The following is a 16,702-nucleotide window of genomic DNA, read 5'->3' on the forward strand; positions in this document are numbered from 1 at the left end:
TCTCTCTCTCTCTCTCTCTCTCTCTCTCTCTCTCTCTCCCCTCACACATACACACACACTCATATATACACATACATACACATACAATAAAATATTTTTTAAAAATTATCAAAATCATCCGTATCATCTTGAAACAGAAACAGCAAAATGATCTAGTCAAATTGAATTACAAAAGAGAATTGCTTCCTTCTTCCTTTGGTCAGTCACCATGCTAGAGTGTGCAGAGTGCTTCCCTCCTACACTGCCCCTGCCCTCCTACACTGCCCCTGCTCTCCTACACTGCCCCTGCCCTCCTACACTGCCCCTGCCCTCCTACACTGCCCCTGCTCTCCTACACTGCCCCTGCTCTCCTATACTGCCCCTGCCCTCCTATACTGCTGCTTAATCTGTGGACTCTCAGTTTAAACATAGCTTACAAGGTGACCAAAAACTAAATGCTTTTAAATTCCTATCTATTACTTAATCAAGCACTTTAGTACCAAGGAGAAAATATTTATTAAAAATGAAGATACTTTGCAATGTTAATAGTCTCAGCTTCTGCTTTTTAACAATTCTTTTATCCTTAAAACAAGGGCCTGTTTTTATTGCTGTCTTAAGTCTGAATAACCCAGTTAGCCAGAGCTCTCTGCAGCAGCTCAATGGATGAAAGGACTTGCATTTTCTAGTATTTTCCCTGGGCTTCATCCACTTCTCTTTCATAACTCACATTGTAAGGAGTTTCTTAAAAGCGGTTCCAACTTGACTCAGTCCCTCTGCTAAAGTGATATTTAATGATTAATATGTAACAATGCACACCAAATACTTCTCTCCCAGGAATACAGTTAGTTCAGAGTTTATAAGTGATACATTTAATTTTAAAGTTTTATCAATCTTCTCCGTTGGAGAAAAAGAAAAAAAAAAGGATGTATTTCTGGATCTGTCCCAGGATGTTTTCTTAAACTTCTTTTGTCAAATAATGCACACTCTCTCTATTCCCAGCCCAATATGAAGGCTTGCTACTCCATCAGCATTCCAGAGAGCTTGAACTTCTTCCTCCGTAAACTGCATTCTCACTGGGAACTTAAACTGGACAGTTCACCTAAAGTTTTCGCTTCACCTCCCAATTTTTATTTCTCTTATTTCTGACTTTAATCACTAGGGTGGGTCTTTGATTATCACAGTGGCTCATCTTTCCATCATCCACCCACAATCCTCCATTTCTTGCAGTATCCCCTGTAGTGAGGGGGTGACAGTACTGTATGATACACTGAATTAAAATCCGCTCACTGTAGATGCCAGCACGTAGGACATGGCTAGTTTTACAGCTACATGTTCTCTTTCATCCTTTTCTCCCCTTTTACTTTGCTGGAAAAGTCTGTGGCGTAGGCTACTTTGAGCTTGCGATCCTTCTGCCTCAGCCGTGGAAGTGCGGGACTTACAGGGGTGGGGCGGTAGATCCTGGTCAGATATACTTAAGAGGTGAACCACATCACCTAAGTCTCCTCTCCACTAATACTTTATCAGGTGAGCTGATCTGAGCAGAATTCCCTACTATACATGCCATCTTTTCTATTGGAAATCTAAACTGACTTACTACTGTAAACCTCAAGCAATGTTCATCACTAGAGTAACAAACTAATGAAAATACTCTTTTACAAACTCAATGAGTGCAGTGGGAAGGGCAGGCCAACCTGGAGAGTAGGGCGGGGATGAATGTTGTCACAGTGTATGGAACTCTCAAAAAAGTAACAACCACAACGTAAACATAACCAAGAAAAGACTGTGCTAGATAAAGACTGTTGGATGGCTCTTTCAGAAGTTTTCCATCTGTATTAGTAAACATTAGTTCCTTATTGACAGTTGTATAAAATTTTATATTCTATGCCAAGGGAACTGGGGAATGTAAAATAAGGCTATGGAGGGATAAAAGAAATTAATTTGTTTGACTGAGTTATCACTTCTGATCCATAATTGTTTTCAGATTAAGAAAAAAAATACCAGTTCAATTTGTTTTTTTTTTTAAAACAAAGCAAAACAAAACCAAACCCTTTTGTTTAGCTTTTTAAGAGCAAGATAAAATCAAGTAGTTGAACATAACAACATGTAAGTCCACGAGGTTAAAGGAATAAAATGATTCATTTTCTACATGATTTGATTTCCAAACAAAGTTTGGGATGTTTCACACAAGTATTATTGGGAAAAAAAACACCAATTAGAGTTTTGTTAGACTTTTACACTGGCTGAACTTAGAACACAATCAGCAATTTATTATGTATGCTGGCTCTTTATTCTGGGGTCAAAATGGAGGCAGTTAGCACCTGGGCTAAAATGCAAGCATAGGGCCTTTCACACAGCAGAGGGCACACAGCAGAGGGCACCGCTGCCATTTCCCCATCCACTTAGCCTTACACTATTGTATTCTATCTGTTCATAACATCTTACCTCTACTCCATATAAGGCTCTTCAAAGAGCAACATGTTGGTTGGGTTATGGGATGCTCAGTGCTATATTTATATAGCAATTTACATTTATTTTCTCATCTAAGATAAGGAAAGGTGGCTATCAATGGTGTAACAGGGATAAAAGACTCACTGTTCCCTTACCCTCTCCCATGACTGCTCCCACTATTCCCAAGCAATGTCTAGGAAATTGCATGAATCACACACCAGTGATATATTTTAGAGTATGAAAATGGAAATGTTTATGCATCACCTACAGTCTTGAATTACACTAGGAGTTGTGCACAGCATGTTTTAGAAGCTGGTGTTGCAGATTTAAGTCAAAAATAGCTGACCTGGGAAAGTACTGAATGCCATTAATTGCTATGAGCAAGGCATAAACAAATTAGAGAGATTCAATGAGGGGGAAATGACTTCCAGGAGCAAGCCGGGGGACTTATATCACACACACGCTTACATCCAACAAACACTGTGAAGGGCTTCGGCAAACTGCCTTCCCTTAAAAATGCCATCCCCTCCCAAAGCCATTATCAACACTCCGTCACCTCGCTCCTCTAATCCTATAAAACATCTGCTTCTTCAAATAGGAGCTGCACACATACCAACTCTCCAGCTAGTGGGTTTAAAATAAGGTGGTTTTTCTTTACAGAAAGAGGAAGAATGGGAAAAGGGTATGCCTTCTGTGATTTTACCAAAAAAAAAAAAAAAATCCCAATGTTAATTAAAACCATATATTTAGTATGGATAAAGGTAATGAACGGAGATCTTTTTTCCAGGCAAACCGTGCTCCTCCATGAATTCAGATTAGTGATGCTGTGTTACTGGCTCGCTGTGGACATTCTGTTCTATTTGAAACAGCTGGGACAGGGAGGGAGGAAGACTGCATTTCCTACAGAAACTCAATTAGGCTGGACAGAAAAGAGGCCATGAAATGCCTCTGCTGTCTACAGAGACTCAGGGACCGTGTGCTGGAGTCAGCTTTGAGCTGAATTCTAAATATAAACGTTAAGATCAGGCTCTGTTCAATTAGCTCGGTAAGCTTAGCACAATATTATATTATCACATCTTTATATTACATCATGCTCTTAAAATGGGGCATACGGGGCTGCTCAGCCTCTTGACAGGTTTCTAGAAGTTGGATCATTTTTATATTGCTGGTTGTCACAGGAGTGAACAGGAGAGGAGATCTGGCCCTGGCCCGAATGAGAATCTGATTTGCCTACTTCCTGCTCACGTTTCTTTTTCTGCAAGGGTATGCTCACGAGAGATGCTGCACTGTTTTCCTACAGAACAGCAAGAACATGAGAGAAGCCAGATGCCAACATGGTCCTGCTGTCCCAACACTTAGTTGTCAACAGCAATACAGGACTCTGCAAATGAAATGCTAGCAAACAACATCTTCCAAATTAAGAAGAGAACAAAACTCTTCCCTGTACCTTGTCATTTCAAGCATCTTTCACAAGACCCAGCACTTTTGTTCAAAGTCCCAGGCAAAGTCGGTTGGGAGCACCTTTGCCACATCCATTGCTGTTCATCTGTACCATTGCTGTTTATAGAAGGATTTAAATTGCTATGGGTTTGTAATATATTAGCAAAAACTAGTGTTCAGTGAATGCTGGACTCAAGAATAACAAATTGGAACATTCTCTGAGTTCCAATTAGAACGGAAGCTCCCCAAAGGCTCACTAATTTGAGTCACAGGAGTCTAGAAACACTCTAGGCACAGACAACACACAACATAAACATGTGTGCCTAAAAACATTCTAGGCACATAGATAACACACAATGTAGAACCTGAAAGGAATGACTTTGCAAGAGCTTGGGAAGTCCTTAGGTCATTGACCAAGAAGAACAGTCTATACAGTGTATCAGAGACTAGAAGGAACTTTCCCTTTTCTAGTTAGGAATTGCTTTATTGTTTCTTTTTTTTAAACAGGTCAGTGGTAAATATTTTAGGATTTATGGGCCATATTGTTCCCGCTGTACAGCCATACCCCACAGTGAGGTACAAAAGCAGCCCTAGAGAGCATGCTACAAATGAGTGTGGCTGTGTTCCAACCAAGCTCCAGCCCCGGCTTTTTCTCGCCTAGATTCAGGCAGCTTTGGGAGGAATAGGCTGATTTTCTCTTAAGAGTAAAAGTCACTGAGGGGAGCTAGGGCAGGAACTCAAGCAGGAAAGGAATCTGGACATAGGTTTTGCTGCAGGGGCCATGGACAGGTGCTGCTTACTGGCTTGCATAGGCTGCTTTCTTAAGGAACCCAGGATCTGTGCATATGTGAGCACCAGGGATCCGAACTCAGAACCCCATGTTTTCACAGCAGGCACTTCACTCATTGTGGGAGGTGGCAACAGGGTTGTAAACTGAATAAATACATTAATTAATGAAGTATGAAGAAAAAAGAACCCAGGACTAGCTGCAAAGGGGTGGCCCCACCTATGATGAGCTGAACCCTCCTATATCAATCACTAATTAAGTAAATGTTCTACAGGTTTGTCAAGAGCCTATAGATTTTATGGAGTCAATTTTACAAGTGAGGTTCCCTCCTCTCTAATGACTCTAGCTTGTGTCAAGTTGACATAAAACTAGTCAGGATAGGAATTTTCTCAATTAAGGTTCCCTCTTGTCAAGTGATTCTTACTTGTGTCAAGTTGACTAAAATCTAACTAACACAGGCTACTTCTTTCAGTCTCTTTAAATAATTTATTGCCAAACTGACTGTTGGTGTCCAGAACTGGCAAGGCAGTCTCACCAAACAGTCAGGCTATTGCATTATTTAGGGTATGCATCTGCTGAATTTGGTGATGATCTATATATTCATTGTAAGAATGGATAAATATGTGAAAATGTTTACAGAGGATTAATTAAGGAACATGGCCATCAGAAAATAGAAGGCCCTGCTATACTTACTCTATTTCCAAAATTCTCAAGCTGATTTTCTCATATTACCAAAGTTTAAGCCCCCTGAGATACACGCCTGGTTTCACCTTCAGCTGCAAATGCAACTTTATGCAGAACTATGCGGTTACTTGCTGCACATGTTAAACATTCATGCCTTTGCCAAATGCTATTATGAAAATTGCACTGATTTATAGCCATTTGACACGACTAGATAGCACAGATTCACCGGGTAGCAAATCAGGCTGCATTGGGAAATAATGTTTTAAATGTTTAATATCTATCTAGACCTCTGTTAAACTGGTAATAGGCTATGCAATAGAATCATGGGGTTTTGGAGAAAACTTTTACAACACATTAAAAATATAGTCCTGTATTCTGTGACTGTGAGTGATATGAAGTTCAAACATGGTCAAGAACGTAGAATATTGCATCTAAGTAGACTTAGTTTTAAGTACTGATTGAAACATTTAATTATTCTGTAACTTTCCTTTCTTCAGTAATAAAGGACAAATGCTGTCCATATGACAGTTGCTATAAGGAGTAGACATGACTTCAGAAAAAGCATGCAGTATCTGTTCTAACATACTCAATAATTAGTAATTATCACTAACTCCCATTGCCTACATGTCATATTCTATTAAAGGAGAAATGAATAATTCAGAGTATATGAGACTCTATAGGAATGTTGGAAGATGATTTAAAAACTGTCATATGAGACAAAAAGGTTACCACTAGCGCTAATAATTCTAACTTTAACATTGGTTAAAAAGCAACAGAGTTATGAGAAATTCTCTTACTTGTGGAGGCATCAATAATGCAGCACAACTAACTAAGCTCAGGAGGATTTCCTGAAATGAGCTCTATTTCTCTATCCACTGGGCATTATATACAATTATATTAGGAGGAAGGAGGCTCCTTAGGAATAATTATACGTGGCTGCAGTAAGTGAATACATACAGTATAATGACAATTCATTAATATTAATGTATGTAAGTTAGAGACATTTTTATAATATAAGTATACCTCTGACTATAAATGGATTCTCTCTTAATCAACATTCTTATTCTCTCTCTCTCTCTCTCTCTCTCTCTCTCTCTCTCTGTCTGTCTGTCTCTCTCTCTCTTTCTATGTGTGTGTGTGTGTGTGTGTGTGTGTGTGTGTGTGTGTGTATGTGTATGTGTGTATGTGTGTATTGGGGCAGTAATCTGGCCATTCAGGAGTTATATGGTAATTTCTAGAGATCCTTTTGGGTATCACAATTTGGGTGTGGGTGTGCTACTGGCACCAAGGGGGATGCTAAACTGATTAGAGGTTGGGGATGTTGCCAACCATCCTATAATGCATAATATAGCTCCTGCAACAAAAGTTACCCTGTTTGAATGACACAATGTTCAAGTCAAGATACTTGGTTCTGGGCTAAGATCATTCAGGGCCAACTGGGCTCAGTTGTCTGCTCTTAATGGATACTGGGGCAGACTTAGGGAACAGTACACTTTCTGTCAATACAATCAAATGTTCTCATGCACCTATGTGCTGGTTATACTTATGTATCAGAAGTCCTAGTGTGGAATTTGCCCACCTAAGAGAGTACCTAGATATGCCAAGGCTACAGGCTAATAGCACAGGACACTGGACCTCAAGGGGACTTAAGTGCTGACAGCCGCTTGTTTGATCCATGAAGTTGGACAATCATTTACAATATCTTTGATCAACCAAGTGACCAGGGTTCTCCCAGCCCAGGATTTTGGAGATGGCATCAACATTCACAGATAGACAACATGCTATTATAACAATACCACAGACTTAGGGGTTGAAAAGTTAAAAGCTCCATCTCTGTATATGCTTATGAAATTGAAAAATTATTTTATGTATCAAATGGAATATTCTCTTTCCCAAGCACCCAAACACAAACACTGCTGCTGTTACTTTTCAGGTTATAGACTTTAAGATGGCTAATGATCCAAGCACCCTGAACCCCCAAAAGTCTATGAGGACTATTACCCTAAAGCTCTTGATTCTGGGCTTGCTGTCATCTCGGCGTTGTTGAATAGAATCTCCTTGAAGACTGTATTTAGAGTATCTGCTATCAGTTTTCTCAGACAAACTGGAGGAACCCTGGAAAAAAGTAACATAGGGTTGGAAATTGGCGGATGAAAGAAAATTCAGTGATTGAAGGGGCTGGAGGGATGTCTCAGTGGTTAAGGGCAATGGCTGCTCTTCCAGAGGTCCTGAGTTCCATTCCCAGCAACCACATGGTGGCTATGTGCAATCATCTGTAATGGGATCTGACAACCTCTTCTGGTGTGTCTGAAGAGAGGAACAATGTACTCACAGTCATAAAATACATAAAAAACAAACCCAGGGATTGAAATTAGGGTAAGGAAATACTGACATATAGGAAGGTAACTGCAGTCAGTATTTAGAAAGATACATATAGGAAAATAGAGGTGACCAAGTAAATGGAGAAAATGGCCACATTGTACTTGGTCTCAGTGATAAGATGGGTGTGATATTCTTAGAGAAATTGACCCTTTCCAACTCCTAACAATAGCCAGAGCTGGGGAAAGCTCATGGATTGCATACACTTTTAAATTAAATATTTAATTAGTCTTCATAATCATACAAATTCAGAGAACAAAGAAATTAAGAAAGCAACATGTTCAAAAACTTCTTTTCTTTTTAATCCTCCCTTCATTTTCAGGGGAAAGAAGGACATGGCAATTAGCTGTGATAGCCATTTAGAGATTTAATATTTGGGGTACAACTTGGAAGGAAATGAGGGTTAATGATTTTGGTGTGTACAGTTATCTATAGTAGGTACAGTCTGAAATACTCCCAAAGAACCTTCCTCTCACTGATGGATCAAGCAGAAAAAATTGGATTTCCATTTCAAGGTTTCCATTTTCATGAGAAAAAGGGAAAAGGAAAGAAGAAAGCCAGAGTTCCATGAAGTTATGAATGCTTTGGCCAGATCTGTGGCAAGTTTAGGTTGGAACCCAGTGCCACATCCTTCCTACTGTATCAAGTAAGTGATGTGTAAATAGAGATGACAGAGACATCCATATTTCTTTTTCTCTTCTTTTTCTCCCAAAAATGGGGTTAAGAGGAACAGCCAGGAGGAGGGTGAGAGGACGCACCACACTCAAGCAGAAAAAGTCAAGCATATCAAAATAGGACAGAGTTTCTATGGGAGTATCAACAAGTACACTTGCCAAGTCCTATTTTTGCATACACACTAGTGGTGGTACCATGGGAAGGGCCCAGACAGATGGCAGTACTCATGTCCTTCAGTTTACACATTAAGTATTCCCTGAGACATTTAGCCATCTGGGGCAAGAGCTTAAACTTAGATGAACACACAGGTCTTTGAATTCTTGTTTACATAACACTGAGTTATAGAAAGTTATAGGTACCTGATATATATATATATACATACATGAATATGTATACATGTATATTATATATGTATGTATATACACATGTAAATATAATCCATGTTTAATAATATTGGGGGATTTCTATATTTTCACTTAGGCTGTATTTAGTTATTTCATGAAAATGATTTAAATGAGCTATTTTTAACTGTATAGATCCTTTGGGGTATACATGACATGACTGGGTTTCAAAATAGAGGCAATAGTGAAAAGAAGAGACAAATTAGATCTCACTCAAAGCTAACTTATATATGCTAAGCTTCAATTTCCTCTTATGTAAAGTAGGAAAAATATATCTGAATATTAAAAAACAATCTGTTTTGCTAGCTGTTTGCTACACTGTGAAAAAATATCTATATTATAATTAGAAAAATGCTTGCTATGTATGATAACAAAAATAGCTAGCAATTATGTTTCTTTTTAGGACACAGGTTTTACTTTTAATGAATCAGAAATAAAAATTCTTAAGTTGAAAAGACATTCGCCCAGAAAAATTCAATATAAGTGTGTCCGCATATTGGAGTCTGTGCATGTGTAAGCCAGGCTTACAGACAATTGCTAGACTTTGAGCAACCATAATACACCTTCTGGTAAGAGACCACTATTCTGGGCTACATTCTTATGCGTTCTGTTCAGAAAGAGCACTGGGGGGACAAGTGAGCTGTTACTGGAAGCCTAACTCCATAGGCTTGTCCTGGTCTAAGATTAGCATCTGATTCTTGCCAGTCCTCCATTCATCTGAGTGACACTTATTCTTACAGAGGGAAGAAAAGCAAGGATGGTGGATAGTGGTAAAACACTCTGCACAGAGAGTCATGTGAGGGCAAAGGGAAATAACGTGGTGCTGTATGCTGGTGTCCTAACCGACAGGGATTCGAACTGTAAATACACATTTACATCTTGAGAGAGAAGCAGCATTTTAGTAAGTAACAAGGAAAGCTTGTTTTACCCTATTTGCAACAGTCTAGCTTCAGGACGTGTCAAACCACTCTTGGATCATGCTGAAAAACCGTTTAGTTATTGAATCATCTTTGCATCTTTCTATGAGCTCTGTATCATCTCGGTGATTACAACACACCCATGTTGCTGCTTGCTGACATTTCCTACTTAATTGTATAATCAAATGATATGCTATATTCAAAGGGAACCTAAATATAAGTCATATTTTTAGTAATTTCTAGGGCCAATTTGAAATAAGAGGCTACATGTTCACACCATGAGCCCTGTATCAATAGAGCTTTGATCTTTTATTTATATCTAGTATGTTGGTACTGTAATAAGCTATAACTTGCTATGGCTATACTGTACATTTGCAACCCTCAGGCATCATGTGAAGAAATGGACTCTAAACTATTATGAACTTGATTTCACATGCCATGGTAGAGCAATAACCACCAAATGCAGTGTCCCTAAAGCAGAACATGCTTCTGTTTTACTGTTGTCACTGAATGTGCCACACCCTCTGAATCCTTGGGATCATCTAGATTATCGGTACAGCTTTACAGGGAGAAGTCCATTTCTGTTTTCCTATGTTATATTAATACAAGTTTGGCTGTTTTCAGTCCTGACTTCACAAATGTCAGTGAACTCTGGTAAGGTGGCATTGTTAAAAGTCCCCAGTGTTTTTCAGAACTTCCTCCCCTTCCCACAAGTCTCCTTGCACATCAGGAAGATGTCAAGTGTTCTAACTCAGATAAAAATAATGAAAGAGACAAGCCAACTCTTTCTCACTCTGAAGTCTTTGAAATCCTCTAGCAGGCTCAGTTTCTCCGGCACAGATTCCAGATGGTCCAAGGCCACTCGGGTACTCTAGGAAAAGAACGAAAACCATAAGGGAACCCAAACAAAAATTAATATTCTCAGAATCTAAATACTGAAAACAAGACACACCATCAGCAGATTAAACTACACATTTGTAGTCAAATGAGAATAAATATTTTCAATAGATCTTTAAATCAGAATTATATCCTTTCACAAAATATATGAGACACATTTGCCAACCTGACTCCTTTAAAAGGCTTCCTAGATAATTTGCTTTCAACTGACACGCTATGAAATTTTCTATAGAGCATTTCATATTTTCATTAATTTATAAAAATTGCTTCAGTGAACACCAGAAATTAACCACTAGGTAATAGTGAGAAAATGATGAGTTTGCAGTTACGATTCTATGAAACATATTGGACACTCTCAAATGTTGTTATTAGGAAGAAAAGAGTTCTCAACAATTATTTTTAGGCAAAAAAGAAAATGCAGAGTAGTTCTCAGAAAACAGAAGAAATGTCTGAAATCAAACATTTGTAAGGGAGGCACGAAACTGTTGATTATACATCAGTAATTTATTACAAAACCATTGAGGAGCTGGTCCTGTGACATCCACCAATATAACTGACAAGCAGGAATGATCCAGAAATCACTACCTCCCAGAGGCTCAGTGGTTAGAACAGCCTTGAGCCAAAGATAGTGTATACACTGGTGACCACTGTTAGCTTTTGAATTTGAAATTAATTTTAATTAAAACAAAACCTGAAGGTGATATAAGAATCAGAGAATACATGTTAGAGCTGCAGATAAATTAGTGGCCACTATGTGATGTCTGACACCTTTCATGAACAATGGGCTGGGGCTGTCACAGGAACAATGGGTTGGAGTTGTCACAGGACTTAGCAGTTAGACTCCCAGGCACTTTCATCCTGTCCAGAGGATGCCAGGAGCCATATGCTTCAGAGGGTCAGCTCTAGGACAGGTGAAAGCTGCCCACCACATTGGGATTCATGTGAGTAAAACAACTTTAACTTTGTTAAGCTGTAGGATTTTAGGGCTTGATATTCACCAACACAGGCTCAAGAGTAATTAATTAGTTCAAGTGAGTCTACAGACAAATCACATGGTCATCTGGCTTTATATTGGATTGGGTACGTTCTGATTTATGGGTAGACTCTGACTTTCTGAGAAGAGAGCAACACTTCCACTCAATCTCCACACTTGATCCCCACCAGAGGTTCTGTGCTCCCCGCACCAGGGCCTCACCAAGGCTCTTTCTATCTCCCACAGGCTCTGGACATGGCAATGGATGGAAACAAGAAGGTAATGGGATGGTTTTGATCAATACACTTTCAATTCACCTCTTTCCACCTTCCTCTTCTTCAGTAATTGCACTAATGAGTCCAATCCAAAGCTTAGCTGGAATTCTGCAGAGGGAAGGACGCCCACTTTCTGTTGCTATCCCCTTGACAGGCATGTGGGTTTTGCTTTTTCTGGTTTTAGTTTTACATGGCTTCTTCAGTGTTCTGTGTCTTGGAGTTACAGATGCTTTCTGGCTTTATCATATATAAATCAGTGCTTCTATTTTTCATAAGCTTATTTTGTGACTTGGTTTTAGAGAGCAAAGCAAATGAGCTTGCTGTCATTTTGAACAGGAACTTGTTTTGTGCTGTTCCAAGTTAAAGTATTCTTTTTCAGGGTCTATTTAAAGGAATTAGTATTTTGTTCCTTCTGCTTAACATTTGTATTATTGTTAGTCTCTCTGCTTCATCGACTTAAACTGCCATATACTTTAACTGTAAATTTCACCTATTCTAAAGAAAATACCATACACAAATACTGACTTTCAGGGCACTTGCAACAGTAGAAGTTTTCAAGCCAATTAGGCCAGGCCACAGGACCTGAGGGTCTAGTAAGATAGGTGGTATTTCAGAAGTGACTAACTGCTCTCAGTCTCTCTCAGTCTCTCTCTCCTGTCTTTTCTCCTGTGTAAGCTAAAAACCATTACTTTGGTATAAAACCTTCCTGTAATTCTGTTCTTTTTCCCATGGAAACATTCCATCGAATAGAATTATGCAACTGGATCTTATATAGCAGGCCATTTCAATTTCAGAATGACTTCTATCCTTCACTAATAGTGCTATGAAAGACAGCAAAGCCTCCAATAAGAAACCTATAGTTCAAAGACTCTACATGTATACTCAGGTAAACCACGTTGCAGGTTGTTTCAATTGTGTGTGCATGTGTGTGTGTGTGTGTGTGTGTGTGTGTGTGTGTGTATGTGTGCATGTGTTAATGTTGCCCAATAGTTTAAAGGGTGTGGATAAGTTCTCATTAATAATCTACAGATCAAAGTTTCAAGTATATGACATGGTTAATTTAATTCTTTCAAACATATCAGATGTTCAGAGAACATGGCGGCATATCCTGTAAACTCATCAGTTGGGAAGTGGAGACAAGAGGGCCATGAACTCAAAGCCATGTTGGAGCACCAAGTGAGTCCATCCCTAAACAGAAGGTGGCTCTCTGCTGAAATAGACTATAGGGGAACAGTCACCACAGTATGTTTTGAACAACAGAGAATGCATGATGCTGAGATAAACAAGGAGTCTGCCATATATATCTCTACTTTCCTGCAGAGGTTAAGGGAGCTGTACTCTAATGGCCTAGAGGCACTGTTCCAATCCTCTTTAAAAGCATAATGAAAGACTAAACCAAAAAATATAATTTACCTGTAAATTCAATCCCAAGTTACAGTTTAATCTGCTCTATACTCATCACACTGTCACATGCAGTGTAGACATAACACTGTGAATATATTACACAGGTGAAGCCACGAAGGGCCAGGGAGTATCAGCAACTACAACAATCACACAGTAGCAAAACTGGGAGCCAATTCCAGCAGCCTGTGTGCAGAAATGGCAATGTTCTCACTACCCAAACCAATCAACCAACCAACCAACCAACCAACCAAATCAAAACAAAATAAAACCCCCCTTTATATTTCTATAACAATAAGCTACCAAGACATGGAAGGCATCCAGAAGCTGTAATTGTGGCTGCCTTTATTTCCATCCCCTTCCCAGCCATCAACACTTTTCAGTCAAGCCCTGAAGATATGTTCTCGATGAGATTGTTTTTGTTAGAGGAGCTTTAAGAGGAAATCATGAAGAATTTCATCTTTCTAGGGCCTGGGCGTTGACAGATGGACACACCCCCACAGACAAAGGAGTCTAGATATCAGAATGTGTGGTACTAGCGCACAGACATTGCCTCACAAGTTTTTTCAAATAAATGTTGATGGAACAAAGACAAACACAGTTCCGCTGCTCTCAACACTTGAATAAACTCATGTATCTTTATTAAATGTCCAACAAAAGTGTGTCATTTCTTTTTATTTTCTCCCGAGAGTATAAGCAAGTGATAGAGGTAACTGGGATTTAGAAATCCTGCCTGTGAGCCCTGTGGCTTGCCCGCTTACAGTTGTGTTCACATGTCTGTCAACAAAGGCAATGCACAAGCTGCCAGCTTTACTCTTCCAATGTCTCAACACATCTGGCTTGTTCAAGCCAAGCAGCTTGAACTGGCCTACAGAATTGCTCTCTTAGATCTTCCTTTGTTTCAGATCAGAAGGAAATTGAATAATATCATATGACAGCATAAGAGGCATCAATTTAGGAATTAAAGGGAAGAATGCATTACAAATCTTAGATCCCGTCTCCTGTGGAGAAAACTTACGGAACAAGTTTGACCATAGGCTATTCATACTTCTCTTTGTAAAAAGGTATATCTGTTTAGTATTATTAATAGATAACATGTAACAAATACAAATTTTCTTAGACTGGTATTGAAATCCCATGTTTTGAGGTCTAGATGATACAGGGAAAATGTCTATATTTTTAAGACTTTGTGTACATTTCTGGCACATCGTACATGTTAAATAAACAAGGTTATGAAGCAATTTATTTGGGTTCAAAAATGCAATTCTATTTCATTTGGAAAGAAATCTACTGCTAAACTTTCCTGACAAATGACTGAACGGTGGTGAAAAGACCTGAGTAAACACCATCCACGGAAAGGACGGGTGAGATCACATAAAGGACGAACTGTACGCCTTCCACTGACAGGGACTCCCGCCAGCACAGCTGGATTGGCATTCAAAGGGCCTGTTTTTATCCAAACTGTCTAACACTCCCTGGAACCAACCCGAACAGTAGCAGAGAACAGGCCTGCAAAGCCTAGTGCTGCTGCTGCATATCCTTCATGAGGCCTAATGAAGAGAGTCGTGTTAGTTCCTCCAGAACGAAGAGAATCCTCCATTTATACAGAGAGATTGGGCCTGCAAAACCCTTGGTGCTGCTAATGATGTGTTGCAAGCATGAAGCCCAATGAAGAAAGTTGTGTTGGCTCTTCCAAATGCCAAAGTCTCTGTATTACATCTGCCACTATAAACCTGGCCAAGAGCCAGTGACTGGGGAGGGCTCAGCCCTAAGGAGAAACGACAACTGTTATTGTGTTAAATGGTCATAGCACCAAACTGCCCTCTGGATACTTGACCATATACCCACAGATCAGCACAGCTCATATCCCTCATCAGAAAAGGTTTTTTTTTTTTTTTTTGTAATGAACTGCGGTTAATACAGAGACCCATAACTAGTCAAGGAGAAAGGTTGACTGGAGATTGCTAAGCCCTAAATGGGACATCCATCGGTATCAGAACCCCTCTGTCCAAGGCTCAGAGAACATTGTAGAGGAGGGAAATGTATGGGTTATAATGGTTGAAGGCCAGGGAGGAGTGCTGTGAACTTGTGTCTTCTGGACATGCTGAAGCCACTGCACCTATGAACTTACAACAGTTGTGGGTGCCATAGAAGTCCCACATCAGATAAGACCAGCCAACATTCCAGAATAGATACGGGAGAGGCTCATGATAGCCCATCCCCTAGCTACGGAGCTATTGGTAACTGATGCAGTAATGGAGGGTGAGCCAGTTTTCTACAGAGGTGTTACCCCGAGATGGTTCCCTGCCACACATCGGGAATTCAGTGAGTTAGAGAGCAAACGAACAACAAAGACCCAGAAGATAACCTGAAGTTGGAACAGATGGAAGAAGTTATCAAAAAATAAAACAAAGCACGAGCGGGGAAGGCATAGAGGGTTTTCAGAGGGGAGACCAGGAAAGGGGATAATATTTGAAATGTAAAGAAAAGGTCTAATAACAAAAAAAGAAAAGAAAAAGAAAACAAAGAAAATAGAGCAAGGAATATGTGGTAATCAAAATTCATTGTACACTTACATGTTTGGAATTCTTAAGGAATGAATGAATAATTGTTTTAAAAGAGAAGATACTACCTTTAACATATGTCTCTCATTCCAGATTATAAATTAAAGTCATCCTATTACCTTTTTATTAGCTTAAAAAAGACAAAGTTCTTTCCAAGTTAGTGGTTTGAAGGGTTTTATTTTCCTTAGAAGACACTAAGAATGAAGTGAATGGTAAGAAGACAGGGGATACAGACGTTTGTCTCTCTGCTGGAAACATTCCAGATGGGTTCTGTAAACATTGCTCTTGCCACTCCATTCTATGAAGAACATGTGAAAACAAATGTGGATTGCCCATAGTTTTCTCTGTGTGCTGAACAATATGGTGGGTATTTACAGTTCCCTGACAAGGGATGTCTGCAATCTGTTCCATGCAAATAATCATATTTCTTAACATTGAAGCTACAATGTACTCAGAAGGGAGGGAAACTGAACACTGGGGAGGGGATTGAAGTCCCCAGCCCTTCCCGAGAGGATTCAACGTGCCAGGAATGTTACTTACATGGATTTTGTGGTTTGGGGAATATCACTTAGCCCTGTCCTTCTAAGCCAGTCTGTATTTTGAAAATGGGGATAAATCATGGCAGTCTTTATTATCCTAGACCCACCACCAGCAGCTGTGTTATCAAGTAGGAGTGGATATAAAAGTTCATTGAAATTAGTCAAGTACTTTTCAAAAATCATTTGTGTGTGTGTGTGTGTGTGTGTGTGTGTGTGTATGCATGCTGACTTAAAGTACTACCAACCCTAGTAACTTCCAAAGAGCAGTGTTGAACGACAATCTGTAATTATAGCAAGTAAAGACTAATCAAAAAGTGCAATGTAGAAGCTAGTTGTTTTTAGA

At 39.4% G+C, this 16,702-nt stretch overlaps 1 protein-coding gene across 4 annotated transcripts in view; it reads right to left on the reverse strand.

The window, feature by feature from the left end:
• The window catches only part of Cep128 (centrosomal protein 128), a 389,783-nt gene that overhangs the window by 12,700 nt on the left and 360,381 nt on the right, over nt 1-16,702 (reverse strand). For 2 of the 4 annotated variants that reach the window (XM_031356808.1, XM_031356807.1), the window contains 2 exons: nt 10,504-10,581; nt 7,340-7,453 (listed from right to left, as the gene is read on the reverse strand). In XM_031356808.1, the coding sequence (XP_031212668.1) occupies nt 7,340-7,453; nt 10,504-10,581 (192 nt within the window). Of the gene's footprint in view, nt 1-7,339; nt 7,454-10,503; nt 10,582-16,702 lie in introns of those variants that run through there. The other 2 variants (XR_004114433.1, XR_004114432.1) reach the window with 1 other exon arrangement.

The sequence above is a fragment of the Mastomys coucha genome, unplaced genomic scaffold (genome assembly GCF_008632895.1).
Source record: "Mastomys coucha isolate ucsf_1 unplaced genomic scaffold, UCSF_Mcou_1 pScaffold6, whole genome shotgun sequence".
NCBI lineage: Eukaryota > Metazoa > Chordata > Mammalia > Rodentia > Muridae > Mastomys > Mastomys coucha.